This window comes from Cnephaeus nilssonii (genome assembly GCF_951640355.1).
Source record: "Cnephaeus nilssonii genome assembly, chromosome: 11".
Taxonomy (NCBI): Eukaryota; Metazoa; Chordata; class Mammalia; order Chiroptera; family Vespertilionidae; genus Cnephaeus; species Cnephaeus nilssonii.
The window spans coordinates 5,104,920-5,128,343 of record NC_137082.1 but is presented as its reverse complement, the minus strand read 5'-3'; the positions used below and the strand labels follow the sequence as shown (position 1 = coordinate 5,128,343).

The following is a 23,424-nucleotide window of genomic DNA, read 5'->3' as shown; positions in this document are numbered from 1 at the left end:
CATAGTCTGTGTCCATGACTTTTTTTTTCTTAATCCCTTCACTTTTCTCAGCCCCACAACCTCCCTCTGCTCTGACTACTGTCAGTCTGTTCTCTGTATCTATGAGTCTGTTTCTATTTTATTATTTGATTTTGTTCATTAGATTCCACATATGAATGAAGTCATATGGTACTTGTCTTTCTCTGACTGGCTTATTTCACTTAGCACAATGCTCCCAGGTCCGTCGATGCTGTCACAAAGGGTAAGAGTTCTTTCTTTCTCACAGCCGAGTAGTATTCGACTGTGTAAACGTAGCAGCTTTTTTTATCTACTGACCTATTTCCAGATCTCGGCTATTGTAAATAACACTGCAACAGACATAGGGGAGCATATACTCTTGAATTAGTGTTTTGGGGTTTCTTCAGTTTTATTCTGAGAGGTGGAATTGCTGGGTCATAAGGCAGCAAGTTGATTTAAAGCAAACTGTTAAGTGTAGTTACAGTATGGGAATATGGCAAAAATGGTGGGGGTAACTGTAATTTGAGCAAAGATGATCTCAGTATTTCTAAGAGACTATAAGACTTTTCCTAATTTCTAAGTGTTTTTAAGCTCAATTTTGACTACATTCTCAGCCTACAAATGGCCATCCTACCCCCACACAAGCTGGGCAGAGCCCTCTGCTCCAGGCCGAGCTGTGGGCGTGGTGACGGCTCTGCCACCAGGGGCTGCAGAGCCACCGGGTCCCCACAGATATGTGTGGCCACTGGCCCCCATGTGCCTCCTCGAGTTCCACAGACTTCAGAGAGAAGTCCTGCTGCCCAGCCCCCAGGCGCTGGACAGGAGACCCTCCTCTCACCACACGGAGCGCTATTTGAATGAGCTAAAAATACTCGTAATATTAATTATATTTTCATTTGTTAATATATTATAGTATTACAACTATATTATTAATAGCAATATCCTGCTCTCGCCGGGTGGCTCCGTTATTGAAGCATCATCCTGTACCCCAAAAAGTTGCAGGTTCGATTCCCAGTCAGGGCACATACCTAGATTGTAGGTTCGATCCCTGGTCAAGGTGCATATGGGAGGCCACCAATTGATGTTTCTCTCATATTGATATTTTTCTCTCTCTTTATTCCTCTCTCTCAAATCAATAAAAGCATACCCTTGGGGGAGGATTTAAACAATAATATAATAAGAACAGCAGTAGTAATGTCCTCACTAAGGAAAAGCCAGGTGCCCACATGACCTGGTTGGCCAGGAAAGTCCTGCTTCACCCGTCTACTGTCACCAGCATCCCCTCCGGCTAGCGCTCCCTTTCATGCTCAAAAATGTCCCGCTCAGATGACAAACTACACTGTTAGCCCAGTTTTGCCCCGTGACTAACTCGTCTGTGCCTGCAGCGAGCAGGTGGGGAGCAGACGGGGAGGACAGAGGCCTCCGTTTCAAAGACTGAGTGCATTCTTTAAATCGTGGCCATTCCCAACTCCAACCGTATGGATCCTGCACCAGAAGGGGTCTCTGTGCAGGACCGGGACAGGCAGTTTCTCCCGGGAACACTCTCCGAGTCTCTGGGGCAGACCTCTGGAAGGTGTTCAGTGAAGGCCCCACAGGGAAACGGCTCCCAGCCCACTTCCAACGCGCGGGGTCCAGCACCCTGGCAGAGGCAGGGGCGGCGTTAGAGGGGACAGGCACTCGGCCCTGCTGGTGGGACAGGCGCGCCTTGTGCTGAAGGGCAGCTGTGACCCGAGAGAGCCTTCGGGAGCGTGTGCAGAGGCCGGTGCAGGATGGGGCGAGAGGCTGTTTCTCAGGGACCAAGTGGCCACAGCGAAGCGGCCACGGAGGCCTTTTATTCAGACCACCCGAACAGGGCAGGTCCCCAAGGTGCCTGCTGGGAGACAGGCAGCGGCAGGACAGACTCCACCTGTGTTTAAAAAAGGGCATTTCTGTGGGAACTGGTCACCGTGTGAGGCTGGCAATCTGGGGAGGACCTGAGAGCTTGGGAACGGACTGTGGCTGGTGGAGGGCCAGTAAAGCCGACTTCAGTCTCTAACTCCTGGCACATCGAATTCATACATTCCACGTGTAACGGAACATTAAATTCTTAACAGTAATGGTGCTGCTGTGCCACAGGTCTCACAGTGGGCTGGCTCCCTTTCCTTATGCCCACCCCGCCCTTTGGGGACCAGCTTTAGGTACTAGCTGCTGCTTTGGAGTTGACTGGACTTTTGACTAATCAGCAGAAGAGTGCCACCAAATGACCCCAGCCTTCACCTCGCCCAGCCCTGCCTGCGCCGTGAGGCCTTGGCCAAGCTTGCTTGTTAAGGGCATGGTATAGTGCTATTTCCAGCTCTCACGCCACTCTAGCCGGCTCCTGCTCGCTCGCTCGCTCTTCAGTAAGGAGCTGGCGGAATGTGAGCTCTAAAGTGAGCGCGAGAAGAATGTGAGGCTGAACGGTCCGTGTGGATGCTGACAAAAAATAGATCTGCTATCCAGGGGGCTGACATCTGAGCCCTTGGCTCATGGCCCCTCTCCACAGGAAGAGTCTCACTTGGCGCAGTGAAAAAAAAAGGGACTGAGTGAGGACTACAAACCATTCTGCCCAAGAGATGGTTTGGCTGCTAACTAGCAGCTCCCAAGCCCTCTCTGAGCCTCAGTTTCCTCACTTGTACAGTGAAGGGACTAAGACTTCATTTCCCAAGCCCATTCCAGCTCTGGGACATGGAACTCGATTTGGGGTGTCCCTCTCTGTGCCCCCACCACTAGTTTTTCTGCTTCCGCTGCAGCCCACCGCTGACCTCTAGATGCATGACTTGTGGTCCAAAGGCACTTCCAACTCGAGTCAAAAACAGGACTCGGCTGCCCTCAGCCCCCCCAGGCCTCTGTCCACCCTTCCCGAGCTCAGTGGCAGGTACTGCCTTCCACTTGTCCCCAAGTGTCATCCTCACCGCCCAGTCCTCACATCCATTTGTCGCCAAGCCTTTTTAGACAACCTCCTCAGGAACTCTCAAGGCCACTCTCACCACCCATTTGTCTGTTTCTAGAACCACACACTCCCTAAAGCCAGCTACCATCATCTCTAGCTTCCCCTCAAATCCCAGCCCCTACCCTATGGCCAGAGAGGTTTCTGAAGCAGACAGCTTGGCTGCAGCACCTCCTGGCCCTCAGGACCAGGGCTCCCCATTGTTCCGAGGATGGTCACGACCCAAGACTGCATTTTGCTCTGCCTCCGTGGCAGCCCCTGCAGACTCCTGCCTCTCCGTGCTCCAGTTCCACTGACCTCGGCCGGCTGCCCAACACGGCCGCTCCTTCCAGCAGGGGGCCTGCGAACACCTGATTCCCGCACTGGGAACTCACCGCTGCCAGCTCCTTCAGCTCCCAGGACAACTGTGCACGGTCATCTCTGCAGGAAGTATCCCGACATGCCCACCTCTAGAGCAGCTTCCTCCGCTGTACACTGAAAAAACACGTTTCTTTTCCAGGGCCCTTAGTTCGAGTTGTAATGAGACCCTACTGAATGTGATGATTCATTCTTTCCAAATCCCCCACTAACTGCACTGAGTAGAGAGAAGAATCTGACTTAGCTCCCCATCATATTCCTGGTGGCTGGCACTGAGTGGCCCATTGTGGGGATTCGGTGAAGATTTGGAGATCCTACTATGGCTTCTAAGACCTTTCATCAAGAGGCCACGAAGAGAGAACGGAAAATTCAGAGGGAAAAAAGCTTCACTGGCCTTTCCAACTTCCCGTTTGGTTCTTTCTGCCTCGCTGGGCTCCTCCCCGTCCTCACATCACTCTCCTCCTCTTGACCTTTACCACCTCCACCAGCATGACCACCTCCACTACCATCACCACCTCCACACCACCACTACCACCACCTCCACCACCACCTCCACTACCATCACCACCTCCACCACCACCTCTACCACCACCACCACCAGCATCACCACCTCCACTACCATCACCACCTCCACACCACCACTACCACCACCTCTACCACACCTCCACCAACACCTCCACTACCATCACCACCTCCACCACCACCTCTACCACCACCACCACCACCACTACCACCACCACTACCACCATCACTACCACCACCACTACCACCACCGATACCAGCACCGTCATCAGTGACAGCTACAATGGCACTTGAATTACCGGGCTGACCATTGCTGGGCACTTTCTATCCCTTTGTCTGTTTTTATTTGACCATCTCCATATCCCTGGAAGGCAGGGTGTTTTTGTTTGTTTGGTTTGGTTTTTTTTTTTGTTTGTTTGTTTTTGTTTTTTTTTTGGTTTTGGTTTTTTTTTCTTGGACTCTAGAAGGACCTTATTTTGCAATTGAGGAGGCAGAAACCCAAATCGGTAATGCCAGTGAGAGGCAAGATGTATATTCAGGCCCATGTGGCCCCAAATCTGGCTCTTCACTTCTCACCTCCCAGCCCCTGACAGGGCACTCTCTTGATTTTGTTTTGTTTTGTTTTTAAATCCACCTAAATACTGTCAGAGAGAAGACATTAAAAGAAATCCCTTTAAAATAGAAACCTAGCCCTGGAGTGTTATCCCATGCACCGAAAGGTTGCAAGTTAGACACATGTATGGGAGGCAACTGTGATGTGTCTCTCTCTCTCTCTCTCTCTCTCTCTAAATCAATACAAACAGATCCTTGGGTGAACATTTTAAAAAAAGAGAGAATTCAGTGAGGGTGCCCCTTCCGTCCCTCTCACTCTCACCAAGTAAAGGAGTGAAGTCTTCTCCCTCCTGCACTTCCAGCGAACATGGTGAGACACAAAGGAAAGGCGGAGAAACTGGCAAAGGATAAAAAAGAAAATAAAAACTAAATGACGTGACTAACTAGAGTACAAAAGAATAAACCAAAAATTATTTTAAATTAAAAAATAAAGTCCTGAATTAACAAATAGCACAAAACTCAAGTGCAAGAGGGCACTAGTAGAAGCTCCAGATTTTGAGATTTCAGACAGTGCTAAAATTTCAAAAGAAACGTGGGTGCCAATCTGGGTTGCCAGCTGGTTTATTCTTGTTAAATATGCTAAATAAAGTCTTTCTTTATAAATAAATAAATAAATAAATAAATAAATAAATAAATAATTTAATTTAAAAAACTGGTATCTTAAAAACAAAATTTAGCCTTTTAAAAACCACTATCTTAAAGCAAAACAAAAAGCCCAAATTACTATCTATTAACATTAGAAAATAAATGCCACGGAAATACCGTGAGCAGGAAGCTCCTCCCCTCCCCAGAGTCAGTGCAGGCTGCCAGAAAGCTCCACCTTCTTTTTCTTTTCTGCTTCACTGCGATTGGCCTTGGTAACTGGGAGGCAGCCCAGCTCTCTCCCTGGTCCGGGAATCCCTGCTCCCAAAGCCCTAGCGAGTGTCTTCCCCAGCAGGCCGCGGGCTGCCGCAGCCACCACCAGTTCTCAAGGAGCCCACTTTGAGAAAAATGCACAAGAATCAATACCATTCCTATAACACATCATAAACAGTCTGAACGCAGAATGGAAATAGAGAGCCTGTTCGCAACAGCAACAGAAGTATCCAATTCTTGGGAGCTAGGACACACAGCCACACATCAGACGCCATGCTGACTTATTAGAATTATACAATGCCAAACACGAACCTTACTGGGAGAAACAGAAATGCAAATCAATGGAGAGAGAGATCATACTTCTGGCTTAAGGCTTAAATGCAAAGAAGATGACATTTCCGAACTTAATTTACAGATAATGCAATTCCAGTCAAAATATCAGCCAGGCCATTACAGAACTTGATAAAAATGGTTAGGTTCTATAGAAAAATAAATGGGCAGAATTCTCAGGATTCTGAGATAACATGAGGTAGAAGGCACTTGCCCCAGCAGATCTTAAAATACAGTAAGCAATGATGGCTAAGGCTGTAAGCCAGTCACAGCAGAACTCAAGGGAAGACGTGACAATGTAACCAGGATAAACCACTATTAATAAGAACACATATTACTGACATTATGCCTCCATAGTCTGAGGACAGATAGATGCTTTTTTAAAACCCTCATCTCGATTGCGGACAGGAACTTTTGGGCCTCCCTCCCTCCCTCCTTCCTTTTTTTCCTAATGAATTAAGCAACATCAGAAAATTTCAAAGTGACAAAGATGAAGATTTCTCGACAGTCTTAAAAAACCCACCAACTCTGGAATTCCTATCGTTTCCTAGGGTCATCTCAAGCCCCGTTCCTAGAGAGCCTGCAGTCAGAAGCACATTCACATTAGGTCAGATTCCTCGTGTGAGTATGTGCGAGTGTGTGTTTGGGGAGGGGGGCGGGGGGATCTCCTGCCTGGGCTCCCTAGCAAGGGCCCTGCCGCCCGCCCACCCGCCCACCGGGCGCCCACAGGGCCTCACAGACCTCTTGCCCGTCCTTGGCTTCCTAACTACCCAGACTGTCCCAAAGGGCAATGATGATTTAGAAAAACAATGGGCTTCTCTTCCTTATCCTTCCCAAGTGGAGAGCTGGCAGGAAGTCATGGTTGTTTTATAAGGAATTTCTAAACCAGCAAAGGGAAAACTCACAATTCACATGGATTTTTAGCCCAAAACAATGGATGGAGGAGGAAGGGTCTGGAAGTCATCACCAGCCTGAGTTTTCATTTCTGACTTTGAGAAGCCCTATCCTTTATTCTACTTTCATGACGTTTTCTTTAATGTGTGTGGTACATGTCTGACCTCGGGCCCTACTAGAATCGGTATCATGTTGGCACGAAAGGTGACCTTGTCCGTCACCCGGCCAGCCTCTCAGGAGCCTTATGGACAGGGAAGAAGGGTGGCAGAGGAGATGGAGTGAAGCCAACGCCAGCGCCTTGGAAGCGGAGGCGGGTCGGTGGGCACACACCGTGCTGCGCGTGGCTAAGCACGAGCCCGTGCAGGTGAATGCCCACACGCCTGCGTGGCTGTCGGGGTCCTGCACCTGAGAGAACCACTCACCCTACTACCAACTGCCTTTTGGCAAAACAAAGCAAGTTCCCCAAACAAACAAATACCTTAGAATTCTCTTTACCTCGCACCACTGCGGTGAACGACGCTGACTTCCCGTGGTTATCGGGATGGACTGATTACAGAGCCCAGAGTCATTTGCCGGAAGATAATTGCCTCAATTCTCCACTTCACTTTGCACATATAGCAACAGTCCCAATCTACCGGAGCCTCAGTGACTAGACATGTAAAATTGGTCTAATCATATTTTGAAGAGCTGAAGCTGAAAGGATTTCTATGAGCTTGTGCCTGAACCATGACACCACTAAGCCTTTCTCCCCCCACTCCTGCTCCCCCCTCCCCCCCGCCCCACGTCTGAAGGGGTGAGTCAGAGCCTTAGCAGAGGAGAGAAAAACAACTTTGAGGCCCTCTGTCAGTGCCGCTGGCTGGAGGAAAAGGTGGGATGACCAGGAGAGCTGGACAAAAGCTACAGCCATGAGCTGAGGGACTGAGCGTTGAGTCATCCTTTGTAGTCAGTCGTGTTTTCACCCAGAGCCCCCAGCTACAGGAGGAAGCTGTATGCAGGGCACAGGGGGTCATCTGAGATAATCCCCTGGGCTGCGGGCCTCTCTGGACACTGATGTCTCAGCTGGCCATGGGCATGAGCCAGACAGCTGGAGTGGAAGTTGGGGCTAGGCAGACAGACAGATCTCCGTGCCCACTTATGCACAGGACAAAGCCAGGCAAAGGGTCAGAGTTCAGAGGGTAAACCAGGGGCCACATGAAAGCAGAGAATGGGAGGCAGCATGCCCAAGGAGGACCTGCATACCCCAGTTTATGCTTTGCCCGAGGGATTTTTCCAGAAGCTTCCTGGTAGATCAATAGCCTAGAAACTGCTCCTCCCCTGGCAGAGGGAGGGAGGGGGAACCTTGATGGAGGATATGGTGAGAGGAAGGTAAGGCCACTCCTAAAAGAGACAACTGCTAACCGCTGTGGACGCGGGAATCCGCTCCATGTACGATCCCATCTCCTTTTACAATGAAGGGCACAGATAGAGTATTGTCATCCCAACAACGGCCCAGACAGAACTCAGTCATGTCAAAAAGACCATTATTTCCCCCAATGTTTGCTTTTGGCTTTAGATGGCATTCCCTCAAAATCACAAAATCAGCTCAGGGTTGTCACCATTTCTACTGGTGGGAACCTGTCAATATCAGTGCACTGTGAACAACGGCGAGGTAGCATCCAAGAAATGAGCCACAGGCGCCTACTGTCCCCAGACCTCCTGGGGTGGGGCAGTGGGAGGGGCCGATTGCCAGTTAAGGTGGGAGCCCCTTAAACTCCCAAGCACATTCCTGCCCCAAGGAGAGTTGGAAAAGCTCTCCGTCTCCACAATGGTCCTTTCCAATGACTGTGCAAAAAATATGCTCAAGAGTGATCAGACCCACTCGCCTGGCAGAGCAGAACCCACCTTTCATGTTGTGTCTCATCTTGGAAAATGTGTTGGTGTCCACGGGACCTGGGACAAGGCCAGGCAGGCCTTTAGAGAACTGGGGCGCTTCATCTGTCTTGCCCTGAGCGACCACACAGGGTAGTCATATGGGGATGGAGGATGGCAAGCAATATTCCCACAAACTTTTAAAAGAAAAGAAAATCTCCAAATTAGACCCGGTAGAAACCCACACCTTTCAGAAACCACCAGATGAGCTCTCCCTCTGACTGTGGCCTCCATCACTGCCATCGTGCCCAACGTCCCTCTCGGGTTCATGTAGCTGCTGCAGGATGCATGACTCGGCACCTGCTGGCAATCCCCTTTTGAGTATTTGGGACACTTCACACTGACCTGCGCATTATGCTGTGGATGACGGTTGTTCCCTCAACTTCCCACAATGTCTGGAATAGGGTCCTGGTCTCAGAAGTGACTCAATGCATGACTGCTAAACAGCCAATATAACTGTTAATTTCTAAGACCCGTCCTGGTGGGGAGGCAACGAGGATTGATAATAGGAACAGACAGGCTTGTCTCATTTCTTTGCTTCAACAAGTGAGTTCTGGCCTGGTTATGAAAGTTCCACAGCATACACCTGTTTGCTCGTGTCCTGAAACGCCACCCAAACATTCCTTCCTGTCACTGAGCCACTGCACTTCCCAGTGCTTCTAAAATAGACGTGGAGTCGAAGAGCCCCCAGCCCGTCTCCAGGGCCTCCACACGCCTTTCATGGAATGAGAACCTGTGCTGCATCGGGCTCCGGCTTTCTCGGCTCATGAGTCCCACGGAAAACATCTCCAACATGTGGTCACCTGTCCTTTGATTTCAGACTGCTCCTGACCAAGAGCCAACCACCTCCTGACAACAGAGCCCTGACTGTTAGAATATTCTTCCTTGGGCTGGGCCGAAACCTGTCTGCTTTAACTACCACCCATCAGTTCTAATTTAGTCTCTGGAGTCACACAAAACACATCTTAATGCCCTTTCCACAGGACGATCCTTGAAGGGACTGAAGACAACATTCTTCAAATTCATCCAAATAAGCACCCGACTGCACGACACTGGGACCATGGGAAACTGCGCTGTCCTGCCCAACAGGTCTGGGCCCCCTCCCCGCACAGCCCTGCAGGTGATAGATGTCCACACGTTATTCACCGGCAGACAGACACAGCCCCTTGTTCCTCAGCCTGCTAACAAGCCGAGGTCGTTCATCACCCGCTTGCTCCTTTTTGAAATTCACTCTGCAGCAAGCACTTTTAAAGGCATGCACGTAATGCATTTTAAAGAGCATCTCTGCACAGATCCATTTGCTCGGCCTCAGCCTGAGCGGGAGAGGGAACAGTATTTCAGCGCGGTCCTCCTGCTCCTCCTGGAGCCTTGTCGGCTGGACACGGGCACGCATCTGGGGCTTGAGAATGCACCGTCTATTCAACGTCCGTTTGTCGATTAAAATGAATCTTGCAAAGAACGTGCATTACTAATGCAAAATCGAATCCAAAAATATGTATTATGTAATACACATTTTAAAAAATGCAGGCAATCTCAGTGTGTCTGTGAGCGGACCAGCTCTGGGCTGCCATCTCCGTTACAGCATAAAGCACTCCTTCCAAAAGACAAGCGCTTCCAAGTACCTATACTAAAGAACCGCAACCCACGTCGTCGCCGATAGTGGGTGTCCCCTCCATTCAAAGGGCATCCACCAGCACCCACACGTTCCTGGTTCTTTCCCCAGTGTGCCCTGAAACCCACCCGAACAATGTCTTTATGTGCCCCACACTGTCAATGGGCTGTGCTAACTGAGAGAAATAAAGCAGGCAGGTCACTGTGAGCAGAACCTTGAAAACAACCCCCTCATGGCAGAGCAATCACGATTTGAGATGTACGGCTCCAAATCCCGTCTTGTCCCATAACAATATCCACATGGTGACTGGAGCCATCCAGGAACTTGGGAGAATAAAACCCCTTTCGGGTTCTCTGGAAAGTGGTAGAGTACGGCACAACTAGAATACAGACATTAGCCTTTTATGGGGTTTGCCCAATCAATCCCACTTTATTAGACCAATCAGTATTTTAATGCTACAAACTAACTCGAAGAACACAAGATGTAAGAGAGACACAGCCAAGAAGCCAGGTCAGGAACATTCAAGAATGCCGGCATCCAAGATACAGAAACAAAACCTCAACACATCCAAAGCAGTGGCTAGAATCTTATGAGGGTCTTAACTCTGGGTTTGCTGGTCTTCACACAGGCGCGGCGTTGGGAGGTCTGAGGGCGAATCCCACCTGCTGGGGCGCAGGACTCTCCGGCCACCAGAAGGAGCACCAGGAGGGCTGTCAGGTGGGCTAAAAGGAAAAAGCAGAATTTTAGGGGGCTGTGGCTCTTCAAGTGTTCCCCATGTTGACTCAAACACAAAGAAACCATGTGTCCCGAGTGAAGCAACCTTGTTAATGCTTCTATGGACTCTAGGAGATGGCTTTGGCCTGGATTTCACCACCTTTGGTCTTGTCACAATGGGAAAGGGGCGCTCCAGCGTCGGAGCTTCCACAGGACCACGCTCCCCTGAGCACGGACCACTCGCTCCAGTGTCCCGGAGGACCCTGTGCTCACTGGACTTTCCAGGGCCGAGAAAGAGCCCTACTAACTTCCTCCAACGTTTTAGCCTCTGAGGTCCAACAACATGCTCCAGGGATATTCAGCTGTCCCCTATATCTAATGCTCTGGTTGGTCCAATCGTTTCTCACAATGTTGGTGGGTAAGATGTTCTGAGTGGTTCAATGCTCTGATTCACAGCAGATTAATTCTAAACATCCTTTCCTTAATCTAAGCCTTTTTTCTCTTGTCTTTTTTTTTTTTAACTTTACCTTCAGCACCTAGAACAGAGATTGGCACTCAATAAATGTTTGCTGAATGAATTAATTTTGTTGAAAAACTATGAGAGCTTTAAGGAATACCCAATGAGGTTTCCAACACCCTGAATCACCGCCCCCCCCCCCCCCCGAGGGCACATTTGATTGTGCCTACTGCTTATCAGTGCAGGAAAGACTGCCCGGAAGTGGTGGTTCCAGCTGATCCAAGTCTGTCTTCCGGCCACGTTCTCCACTAGAGCTCCTACAGGTACACCCATGGGTTTGTGAACCATCACTGCTCTATGGAGACCCTTCCTAAGGAAGTAATTAGCAGACTGAGACTCAGGGGATGGGGGGGATTTTGGAGAAACTTCTCAGATTACAGTCACTATAACAGTTCTGCCAAAGGTGGTTTCATGATTAATGACTGCCTGAGATTACCATCCTTATTAAACCCTTGGAAAATGCCCGGGCAGGATCATTAGTACTCCCATACAGACCCTCATTTCCCCTGAATGTTGGCAAGTCTGAGGTTTAGAATGAGCTGCTTCCGGCTTTGTTCATTTTAAGGGTGACACTGGAGAAGTTGGGGAGAGGGTATGAACCCCACGGAGAACCCATGCCCAGCTGCTAACCTGTGGCTCGATTGCTTGCTCCTGGGCACCCGTCACCCCGCCCCCTCGATTCCCCCAAATCCTTTCAAACAAGGTTCCCTCCTGCCACCTGCCGGCCCACTAGGGTCTGCGCCACAGACTCAACACCGCTGCGCGCAGCTCGCGGGGAGGCGCCCCCGCCTCCTTACTGCACATGCCCGGCAGAAGTCCGGGCGCGCAACTTTGCAGAACCTCTCCACCAGTCTCTCCTCGCCTCAGTCTCCTCTCTCCTCTCCCAGAGAGAGGATCTGCGGAGGCACCTCCCCGAATCTTAGACTGCAGAGTCTGAGACTTCGAGAGAGGAGCCTAGGAGGAGATAGACTTTCCCCCATCCCTTCCTTTTGCTCAGAGAGGCAAGCAGAGGCGCGGAGCTTTAGAAAGTTGAGTGGTCAGAGCGGTAGGTGCTTCCCTTTTTGCCCTTACACCGAGGTGGGGCTGGGACCGCCAGACCCAGGTTCTCACCTCGTAAGGTGCATCTTTTTCGGCTCTAGCAGCCAATGCGCACCGGAGCCGCTCTCTGCAGAGACAGAGAGCGGGCCAGCTTCTTGGTGTGCGCCTAAGAGAATGGATCGCAGGTCCCGGGCTCACTGGCGCCGAGCTCGCCACAATTACAACGATCTGTGCCCACCCATTGGCCGCCGAGCAGCCACTGCGCTCCTCTGGCTCTCCTGCTCCATCGCGCTCCTCCGCGCCCTCGCCACCTCCAATACCCGCGCCCAACAGCGCGCGGCTGCCCGCCGAAGCTTCCTTAACGCCCACCACCGCTCCGCCGCTCAGGTGATCCCCGAGCCCCCCAATTCAGACTCGGATCAGGAGGAGGCAGAACAAGACCTGTCCCGCCCCGAGTGCCCTGACTACGAGGAAGAGTTCAACTACGAATCTGAGACCGAGTCTGAATCTGATCTTGAGTCTGACATCGACTTCGACACCGAGACGGAGACCGCCCCCACCACTGAGCCCGAGACAGAGCCCGAGGACGAGCGCGGACCCGCGGCGGCCAGGCAGAGCGCCTTCGCCCAGTCCCTCACCCAGCGCCTCCAAGCTCTGCGGGTGCGCAGCCCCGACGCCTCCCCGAATCGCGCCCAGCCCCGCAGCCAGGAGCCCCGCAGCCCCAGAGAGGGGGAGGAGCCTCAGCCCGCGCCCCAGGACCGGGATCCGAGGGACCCCGAAGAGTCTGAGAAGCCCAAGAAGGAGAAGCAGCAGCAGCGCGGCGGCTGCAAGCCCAGGAAGCCCACCCGCCGAGACCCATCCCCGAAGTCCCCTTCCAAAAGGGGACCCATCCCCATCCGGCGTTTCTAATGGAGGACACGGTCCAGATTCTCCTTGTTTTCTTTGATTCAGGTAGGTTGCCCACCGGGGAACTGGGGAGCCTGGGGTGGGTGTGGGAGCAGCGGGAAGAAGAGAGGGAGAAGGAAATGCAGGTTAGGAGGAAGGCGGGAAGATAGCGGGCTCAGCTAGCCAGCCAGGGAAGTGGGAGGCCAGGAGAGCTGGGAAGGGCTCCCCAAACCTCACCAAGGCGCTCAAGTGGCCAAAGGCTTGTTAGAAGTCCGGTGCTCATCACACCCCGCTGGAGACAGCCTGAGGTCTCCGAGAGGTGGGAAGGGCTCCCCAAGTCTCCCCAAGGTGCTGGAGGGCGCCCGGATGGCCAAAGGCTTGTTAGACGGTGGGTGCTCCTTGCACCCCGCTGGAGACAGCCTGAGAGCTCCGAGAGCTGGGAAGGGCTCCCCAAATCTCCCCAAGGCGCCGGAGGGCGCCCGGTTGGCCAAAGGCTTGTTAGACAGCGGGCGCACCTGGCGCCCCGCTGGAGACAGCCTGAGGTCTCCGAGAGCTGGAAAGGGCTCCCCAAATCTCCTCAAGGCGCCGGAGGGCGCCCGGATGGCCAAAGGCTTGTTAGACGGTGGGTGCACCCCGTTAGAGACAGCCTGAGGTCTCCGAGAGCTGGAAAGGGCTCCCCAAATCTCCCCAAGGCGCCGGAGGGCGCCCGGATGGCCAAAGGCTTGTTAGACAGCGGGCGCACCTGGCGCCCCGCTGGAGACAACCTGAGATCTCCAGGAAGCACGACTGAATCCCGGGTGCGCCCCAGATTTCTAACTGCACACCCTAAAGGCACGGGTAAGTGATTTGTTTTCTGCGCTTTTTTTCCCTCCTAAAGAGACTAATCTCAACCGAGTTGGCTTTAGCGGGCGCCGGATATGTGGTTCCGCGGTGCGCGGGCCAACTTTCACAAAGCCGGAGCAGCCGCGCCGTAGCGACAGTGTTGCAATGTGCGGAAAGTAACCAGCCCGGGATTGGGTGAGAACTCCGGAGACAGCCGGCTGCGGGAAAGTCGCGCGCCGCGCTTAAGACACTCAGGGCCAGGAGCCCAAGTCCCGGGGCTGCCAATTTGGATCCTCGGGATCCTCGGTGCCAGTGCCCTGCGAGGCTGTTCGCCAGTCCTGGCCGCACCACTCATCTCCGTGCGCTCGCGGGGCGGGAGGCCGCCGCAAAGAGCGTGCGCACCTGCCCCGGCGCCCTAGAGCCGACTTCTCAGAGCGGCAGGCGGTCCCCCCAGCCCAATACCGGTCCTTGGAGGTCAGGCAGAGAAGGTATAGGCGTCTCGGGGGGGTGCCTCTACAGGCTACCAGGGTTGGTGGCGCGGGCTTGGTCACGTCGGGGTATCGCCTGCCCTTTGGCGCAGCTGTTCCGGAGGCGGAGCTGGGTGCAGCCTGCCTGGAGAGGTCCTGGGCTGTTGCGCAAGGCTCTGGAGGTGAAGAGAGAGGGTTGAGACCCGCGAGGTGTTCGCCTGCGGAAAGGTAAAGAGGACAAGAAACGGGCTGGACCGGGGGTCGCACTGATCATCAGGATACTCTAGAAAGAGTCCCCAAAGAGCGCGGCATCCGCAGAGCTGGGGAAAGGTTTTTGGAACCGAGGCAAGGCTTTGGGCGATCGGCCCAGAGGGGGAAGGGGCCGGCGGCTTCGGCAGCCTCGGGGCGGGGATGCGGCGCACACCGGCCATTTTCAGCTCGGTGGAGCCAAGTTTGGAATCTAACCTGGAGGTGAAAGTGCCCTGGTGTCAGAGCACTTAACTGGCCGCAGTCTGGTAACACCTCGTCGGTGCGGAAAGTGTCCCTTTTCCTGGGGGAAAAGACCGATAAGTTGAAATGTATTTGCCAAACCTCTCCCGATTTGGAAACGGATCTTTTCTTCGTGCGCGCGCGTCTCGTTTTGAAGTGCCAGTTTGAACTATAATGATGGGAATGATTTGGGGGAAAGGTGAAGCGTCTTGAGGCGTGAAAAGACGGTCGGGTTCTTAGACTCCACGAAGAAAAGCATGCGGCCAGAAGAAACACACTTTCAGTGGTCTTCCTTCCAGGTCTCTTCCCCAGGGAAGGGGGCTCGGAGCCCGGGGACTTAGTTATGCGCGGCTGCGCCGGCGGCGCGGGCTAATGACTGCCGGCTGCGGTTGTGGTTTTCACTAGTAAATACCAGGCGGGCAATTTGTCAGCCAGGGGCTTCCCCGAGGCAGCGTGGAAGTGTCAGAACCCTGGAGGTGCCCGTGGACTTCCAGGAGGGTCGGGTCCTGCCGGGCCTCGAACGAGTGGAATTGCCTGAGTGAAAAGGAAGCTCCCTAAAGTTGACATTCCTGCTTAAACAGTGGTGCTGGGTTCCTTCCTATGGCATTAAGTGTTGTTTTTTCCTTTGGTAGAGTGTTAGTAGCCTGAGCTCACTAAGGAAAGGTCTCCAGTAACAAGGCTGGGGCCCCGGTTGGCTCTAGGCATGGTTTTCAGTGTGGGGGCTCTTTTCACAGGTTGGGGCATCTGGGTTTTCCAGGTTTTCTGCAGAGCATGTTGACTTGTTGCAGGATGAATGAACAGAGTTTTTAAAAAGTTCTCATTGCCTAACCCATACCTCCATCCCTAGTCTTAGTCTGTTTTTTTGTGTTGTTTTTTTTTTTTTAACAGTAAGTCTGCATGTGGGGCGCTGGCTTTCTTAACCGTAAGCTATATACAGGTTCATTATTGGGCTGTCCCCATCTCATCTAGGAACACACAAATAGTTTTGCCATCTTTCAGACACTCCTTTTCACAAACTGTGAAAACCTGTTACCCACCCCCACACTTCCTCCACTCATTTCCCCTCCCCCAACTTCCTCCTTCCATCCTGGCTCCAGGGTGCAAAGGCCTCTAGGGACCACACAAAACAATTGAGGAATATGCCAAACCCCTAGGAAAGCACCCAGGCACCCCCCCAAGGAGAGGGGATTTTTGCTACAGACACTCAAACCCTCTTTCTACCTGAGCCACTTGGGGTCAGCTAGCTGCCTTTCTTTTCCAGATGTTTCTGGCAAGTTCTCCAAGCACTCCCAACTCAACAGTCTCCCAGCCACCCTTTGTCTCACCGGCTACACTGAAGTTAGCATTTGAATGGGCTTGCTGGCCTTTCAACTTAGGTGGGGCCAGGGCGCTGAGGAAATTCTCCCAAGTGCAGCCCTGTAGTTGACCACACAGGGGAATTACCAGCCCGTCGCAATATTTCAAAGGGAGAGAGAGAGAGAGGAAGAGGAGAATCAAGTTAGTTAAATTGATGGTATGCTCCAATATCTAGGGTTTGTTTTTTTTTCCCTTTACTACATTAATCATTTGCTTAATGGAAATTTGCTTTTTTCTTTGATAAAGCTGCTCTTACAACTTCCCAAGTTGGAAAATCATGTAGATATGTTCAAATATTGTGTGGTACCAACAATCTGTTGTGGGCTTACTTCTAAAAGTTTGGCAACTTTTCATCTGTTTACAGAATTCATGAATTGGGAATTTTAAAGTTTGGAATTGTGTAAGATAATGTTTCTTTAATGAGCTAGAAGTCCGTCGTCCCCCCCCCCCCCCCCAATTGCTTACAGCCCTTTGACTCTTTAGCCCTGGATTTTAGCAGCTGTGATAGAAGTTTAATGAAGAAAGTGGAAACTTCAGTGTAAGAGTGAGGTCTTTTTTAAAGAACTGCATGAATTTTTCTTAATGTATTTGAATATCGCTGCTCTTCACGCAGAGGTAAGCTATTGAGAGGAAACAGAAAGCACGGTGGTGGGGAAAGCATGTCTCTTAGAAGAAAACAAATCACTAAAATCAAATGAAGCTTCCAGAGGCGAGTGACGTCACAGCCCAGCAAAGGGGATAAGTCTCGAATTAGGTCTTTAATCCCCAAGTTCCAGAATGAGGGATGGAATTCATCCTGCTCTTCAGGGTTTGACATTATGCCTCTTTTCTAAATCCTGGTGCCCAGAGATGGGCAGTGAAATCTAAGGTCTGAGGACTGGTCCCAGTCTGCCTGCTTTGGCTCATACCCAGCACCCCTCTGCCTCAGTTTCCTCACAGGGAAAATGAAATCTCTGAAGGAGATGTTTCCGGCATCCCTTTCAGCAGAGTTCCCAGTTTGACTCTTATCAATTTTAATACTAAATGGAACAAAAAATTTTTTCAATGTTTGATCAAATCAAAAGCACCAGTTGTGAAGAAATCTGTGTTGTGTTCACCTCATTTGAGTTTGTCAAATCTGTGTTTGAACTGGTGGCAAAATGATTTAAAGAGGTAAGTTAGAGAATACAGAATTCCATGGTGTCCCATGACTAACCTATGAGAAAAGTGGGCAGATATTAGGTGTTGATCTGACGTGTGCTTGTCTCCCACCACCCCCCATGTGTCTGAGAACAAGCCTTTCAGAGTGGGGTGGTGTATGGGCCAGCAGACAAACAGCCATGCTGACCACGAGTCTTAACTGACCACAGGTGTTGAGCACGTTCTTCAGTAACACCTCTAAGAGTCCTAATTAGGCCAGGCCTGAAAAACCAGCTCAGAAGCTGCAGCCAGTTAGGATAAACCAATTTTCTCAACCTTTTTCTTTTTCATTATCACTCCCTCCCAGGAGATGTTTCAGACATTTCTTCTTAATTTCGCCTTTTCCCATGAAATTTAGTACAGACAGATACTTCCATATGCTGTACTGTTTGTTTCTGGACTGCAGAACCTGGTAATGACTAAGATATTTGCACTGCCCCAAACCAATTCTGCCTCTATTACCAATGCATGGGTTAAGCCAAGAAACTGTTTTTAAAAACTGGTTATGTCAAATTAAGTGATTTAACATTTCATTTTTGTTTTCTATTTAACTTTTTTTTTTTGCCACCTATTACAAGGCTATACAGAAGGTGAATTTTACTGATGCTTGTTTTCCCTTTTTAAATCTTTTGTTTTTTCCCCAAAGCCCTTGTACAGATGCTGGCACTAGTGCCTAGTGAATTCACAGGCAGAGGAGCCAGAGTAAGCCGCCTAGTGACAGTCCTCCCGAGACTGGAGTTGACAGCACTCAGCCCCTAGAGACAGGGCATCCAAGAGCAGTCATGCCACCTGCATGCCAGCTCGCCAGCTCCCTATCCCAGGGCAGAACTGGGGAGGCTGCCTTCCTGGCTGTGTGTGTGGACATGGCCAGCTCTTATTCTATGGGCTTACTTTAGGATGAGCATGCTACAAGTTTACAGCTATCAGAAAGGCCAGAGTAAATAAGACTGGGCTTCGTGGACAGAGAGAGGGTGAGGGATGGCTGTAATGTGGGGGTAGATTTGAGGATAGCAAAAGGAAAAGGGTTGAGATTTGGGGAGCGGGGGGTACAGAGAAAACTGGAGGATGCAAGGAGACAAGACCACCAGGGAGGAACAGCAGATGTGGAGATGGCAGTCCACAGCCCGCAAATGCTAGGGCTCTCCAGCGCAGTCTGGGTGAGAGATTGGGGGGAGAAGGATGAGTGGCAGGCTTCGCTCAGCGTTTGAGAGAGCATTTTGATAGGCAGGGCGGCAGTGGAGGGCCACTGGTGGAGGGAGCTCAGATGTGCTACCCTTGACCTTGCTTTCCCCAAGTCTCTTACACACCTGGCCCAGAAATTTCAATTTCTTGGGTGCAGTGGAGTTTCCACACATGTTGCTCAACTGCTTCAACCAAGCAGAAAGGTTTAAACCCTAGGAAATCTTGTTTTATAGTTCAAATCTTAAATCTCAGAGCTCAGTTCACAGAAAGACCCTGCCTCTCAAACTTGCGGGGTGTGGGGGGCACAGGGCCAAGGACTGCCAACCAGCTGAAGAGGACACAGTTGTCCTCCCCCCAGGCAGGACTGCTTTCTGGGTGCCTGGCTTATGTCGCTGTCTCAATTAGATTTCATCAGGAAATTCACTCTAGGTAATTGGGGTTCTGCTCAAAGGTGAAATATACCATTCCCCTTACATGCAAATTATGGTGCCCAGAAGCCCCCAGGGTGCCTGGAATTTCCACCATGAATTACTGAAATTTTAAACAGAGCTCCCACTAAAGCCAAATTTATCTTCCAGGATTCCCTCTCACCATCCTACTTTGCCCCTGTCTTAGTCCCCTTCCTGTGGCACTGTCCATCTTTTCTGCAGTGGCCACTTCTCCCCCAGAATTCTCTGCTGCATCACCAGGGAGCCTGGCGAGGCATCCACAGGCTGGAGACTGCCTGGGCCCACTGCACAAGCACGGTGGTCAGGTGACAGCCTCTAGCCCAGCAGCAGCACAAGTGGGTTGGCCCCTCCAAGATGAGGGCTGAGCAAGCCAGGGGGGAGCTGATGAAGGGATCCAGATTCTGTGTGGAGGACCCCGTCTCTGGGCTCCAGCATGGGGCCTTTGAATCTGAGTAGATCAAGTCTTCTCCCAAGTCTGCGTTCCACTGCCTTTAAATCAGTGCGGCATCTGCTCCCAACCCTCATCCTTTCGAAGCATTTTCCCTTCAGTTGCCATTTGCCTAAAACAGCCTGGTCACACAGACCCTTCCGCAGACAGCAGTAGGCTCTGCTGCCTCCACCGGCCAAGGCTGGCAGAGGGGATGCGGGGAGGTAGAAGGAGGGATGCAGCGCATCTTAACTGAACAGTAATTAATTGAACAGCTTCGAGTCTTATTGCTACTCAGTCAGCACTCAGAAAACACCTGTCACTAGGAGCCTAAGAAACGTCATAGTCACCGGAATTTTCCTTCCTACCTTCTCTCCTTTTGCCAGTTCCTCACAACTGGTGAAGAGACTCTCCTTTTCCTCACTGGAAAGAAACCCACTGACAACTAATGACAAGACGGGGCTGCAGAGCTTTTCTGCAGTAATCCCCCCCCCCCCCCGAAATGCCACAGTTAGGAGGAAATGCCACCACCCAAAAACATGTTTTTTTCTGGCTTCTGCTCCCTTCCCTCTTGCCCTCCACTCCCCGACAAAGGACCCTCTTCCACTACTTTGCTTTGGCTTTCTTGGCTATAGGGATGAACTAAGATTGACAGGCAGCTCCTTAAAATTTGGATGTGCCTTGTACATCTGGCACTAAGAATCCCCAAATGTAAGTATGTTAACAGCTGTTTGCTGATGATATGTGCTGGCGTGGAGGTGTCGGTGTAGTGGTTAAGACTGAGTTTGGGAAGCCCAGGGTGTCACTTGGGGCCTGCAATGAAGGCGCCATATCCTTGCAGAGGGTAGTGTGCAGTTCTTTGCGTTTGGGTTAGTTATTTACAAAAAGTCAGCCGGTTTGCTATCTGTGGCATCTGAGCCACTTGAGGAGTTTAACTGAGACATGGTAGTGTCTCCCATTCTTCTTCAGTAGCTGGAACTCCGGAAACCCTCACCTGGATTTTGACAGCCAATCCTTTTCCTCCTCTGATGGACACACCATCTCCCTGTAGCCTTCCAAGTCACACACTCCCTGAAGGGACAGGGCCCAGACCCGGGCACCCAGCTGTGGTCCTTCCCCCAACTCAGCCAGCTCTCAGGAACTCTGACCAGCCAGCTCCTGAGCTTCGTGAACTGACTTTTCTTCCTTCTCATCCCTATGAAATATTGACCTCTTTCCTTGATAGAAAACCATCCAGACTTGGAATCCTGTGCTTCAAATATTTTGCTATTATAAAATTACAGTGGCAAATCCTAAAAACTAGGCCCTGGTGGGTTAGGCGTGGACTAGGCTACATACTACCACTCGTCACTGGCCACCTCCATCTAAGTCAAGATCACATTTCTGTCTTTAAGCCAACAAGATTGCCAGCCCTGAGCAGGCTCCCAGGTAGTCCCATCCATCAGAATGGCCCAGTCGAGCCACCACCTGACCACCCCCAGCTCTTACCATACCAGCTTCCTCAGGTCCTTTGGCCAGGCTCCCAGCTGCATTTTGAGTTAGCTCCTTAAACCTCTGGCCACACTTATGGGGTCTCTGGAGTCTCACTTCCGATCTGCAGTGGAGTTTCAACTCTGAGCCCCACTCACCCAAGCAGTTGGGGGTTTCAGAGTCTGGAGTCACTACAGAAAAGTAAAAATGGGCAAAAAGACACATCAGAATCCAATACTGGACTTTTTTCTTCAGTCCTAATTTGCCTTTAATTTAAGGTGATTTCTACTCAAGGCTAAAGGTTGTTTCTCAGCCTATAGCAGTAGTTTCAAATGGGGGGGTGGTGCGAGGGGGTAGTAGCGGGGGGGCAATTTTGCCCTCCAGAGGACATTTGGCAAAGTCTAGACATTTTTTGTTGTTGCTATGACTAAGGAGATGCTACTGGCATCTAGTGGGTAGAGGCTAGGGATGCTGATAAGCATCCTACAGTACTCACAACGAAGTACCCAGCCCCAAATGTCAACAATGCAGAGGCTAAGAAAACTCCGCTAGGTTAGCTAAGCTGACCAGTTCCTCCTCTTCCCTCTGATGTATGCCACCGGTCCCCTCCTAGCCTCTTGCCATGTCCTGTGGTGGCTCCCTTATCCTCTCCAGAACTACAAGTGTTCAAGATTCTGTCACCAAATGTAACTCTCCCCTTGAGGGTCTTCCTCTCTGATCTGGTGACTTCATATCCTCACAAGGATGACCGTCACTTTGAATTTGGGGTCTTGACCTTTCTTCTAAATTTCAGACCCATCCTCCTAAATAGGCTGTAAAAATCTCCATCCAGTTGCCCATCCTTCCTCCGCCTCTGCTCTGTCTAAAACCAAACCAGCTCCGCCATTTTGGCAACTCCTCCCCAGATCCGCCCTGACTTCCCGTCCCCACTCCTGTCCCATCATCCAGGTGCCAAACGTTGGCTCCGCCACCTCTTGTGCCATTCTAGCACATAAATTGTTACCGGTCCTTTGGGATCTCTCAAGTCCCTTCCTTCAGCCTTGCTGCTTCCTTCACAAGTTGTGGGCTTCCCTCCTTTAATTTAAAGGTCATGACCAGACACAAGCCCCTATCCATGTATCCTCTTCCTCCAGACCATCCCCCACATTGCCTCAGCCTGTCCTGAAACTAGCCTCAAATCCTCACTTGCAGGACAAAAAAAAAAAAAAAAAAAAAAAATCAACACTTCCATTTCCTACCAAAATAGCCTCAAAATTGCTTGCCCTGATACTTCATGATATCCTGGAGAGACCCCCATCTAACTTTTCCTGCTTTCTCCAACTGCTCCTCCAAGACCCCACAGGATGGACTGCTCTCTCTACCCAGCCCTGCACCTGGTTTCCAACCATCTTAGTTCCCCGCCAGCCAACACCTCCCATCCCCCACCTCCTATTCATAGTAAAGCAAGCCCTCTGCCCCTCCTTGGAAGCTCATTTGAAATGCCATTATCTTCATCAAGACTCTCAAGGTCCCCCCAGTATTTCATGTCTATGTTGTTTACCCTTTAGAATGGAGATCTGGCCAACTGGCCAATCCTTATCCCCTCAAAACATGTGCTCTCCTGCTCAAGAACCAAGGTACCAGAAAGAGTGTGGAACAAAGGGGTCCCGCAGGCCCACGAGGGTGTCGAACAAAGGGACCCCGTGCCCACTCCTTGATGCAGAGTGCTTTGGGAAAGAGCGAGGCCTGAGGAGAGCAATCACTCCTTTGGGGACCCCAGCGCGCGGCCTCCCTGGGGCTCCAACCCCAGCATCTACTGACCTTGCTCTTGGGCAGAGCTCCGCATCCCCGTCGCCTCAACTCATCCATCTGGGGCTGCTCATGTGCATGGGGGCAGTCAGCTCTCTCTTTCCTCGGGGTCCTGGCCCTCTACCGCCAGGCCCAGGAAATCTTCGTCCTCGCCCCAGCCGCGGTCCCCATGGTGGGTGTGTTTGCCCACCGCTATCAGTGAGACCAAGGGTTGGCCCCTGTGAGCCCCGACCTCCCCTCGCAGCCTTGTGAGTTTTGGAGCCAGGAAGAGGGACCCCACGGTGCCAGCTGACCTCGTGGCGTCCCAGGCCTGGCCGCCATATACCCGCCTACCAACCGCTTCCAAGCACCCCAGCGGCACAACCTCTTAGGGCGTTCCAACTCGGCGCCCCCTAAGGGACCTCCCATTCATATCCGGTTTCCGGTTCGACGCCCCCTGCTCATTCGCCAGGCAGCCTTGATTGGCGTGACCCCAGCCCAATGGCTGACCCAGCGCTGGGGGTCGAAGGGGAGCGAGTTGACTGTTGGGACCCAGTTGGCTCTTGGAGTGATTGTTCAAGTGGTTGAGCCCTTGCGCGTGGGTGTAGTT

General features: G+C 51.5%; 2 protein-coding genes and 1 long non-coding RNA gene across 5 annotated transcripts in view; 2 read left to right on the top strand and 1 right to left on the bottom strand.

Annotated features, from left to right (window-relative positions):
* The window catches only part of LOC307107735, a 231,426-nt gene that overhangs the window by 115,332 nt on the left and 92,670 nt on the right, over nt 1–23,424 (top strand). The window lies entirely within an intron of this gene.
* On the bottom strand, nt 10,234–23,183 carry LOC307107317 (uncharacterized protein). 3 transcript variants are annotated; one of them, XM_079784506.1, is made up of 4 exons: nt 22,848–23,183; nt 21,071–21,238; nt 14,491–14,713; nt 10,234–10,774 (listed from the first exon to the last, which is right to left on the bottom strand). In XM_079784506.1, the coding sequence occupies exons 1-4, from the start codon at nt 22,870–22,872 to the stop codon at nt 10,651–10,653; spliced, it is 540 nt and encodes a 179-aa protein (XP_079640632.1). In that variant the 5' UTR covers nt 22,873–23,183; the 3' UTR covers nt 10,234–10,650. The 3 variants fall into 3 exon arrangements, 2 of the variants coding, with proteins under 2 accessions (XP_079640632.1, XP_079640633.1); XM_079784507.1 differs by having other exon boundaries at nt 14,491–14,671; XR_013814215.1 differs by lacking the exon at nt 14,491–14,713 and having other exon boundaries at nt 21,066–21,238.
* LOC307107315 (neuroendocrine secretory protein 55-like) lies at nt 11,596–13,748 on the top strand. The gene has a single exon (XM_079784496.1). It carries the CDS (start codon nt 11,878–11,880, stop codon nt 13,228–13,230), a length of 1,353 nt encoding a protein of 450 aa, XP_079640622.1. The 5' UTR covers nt 11,596–11,877; the 3' UTR covers nt 13,231–13,748.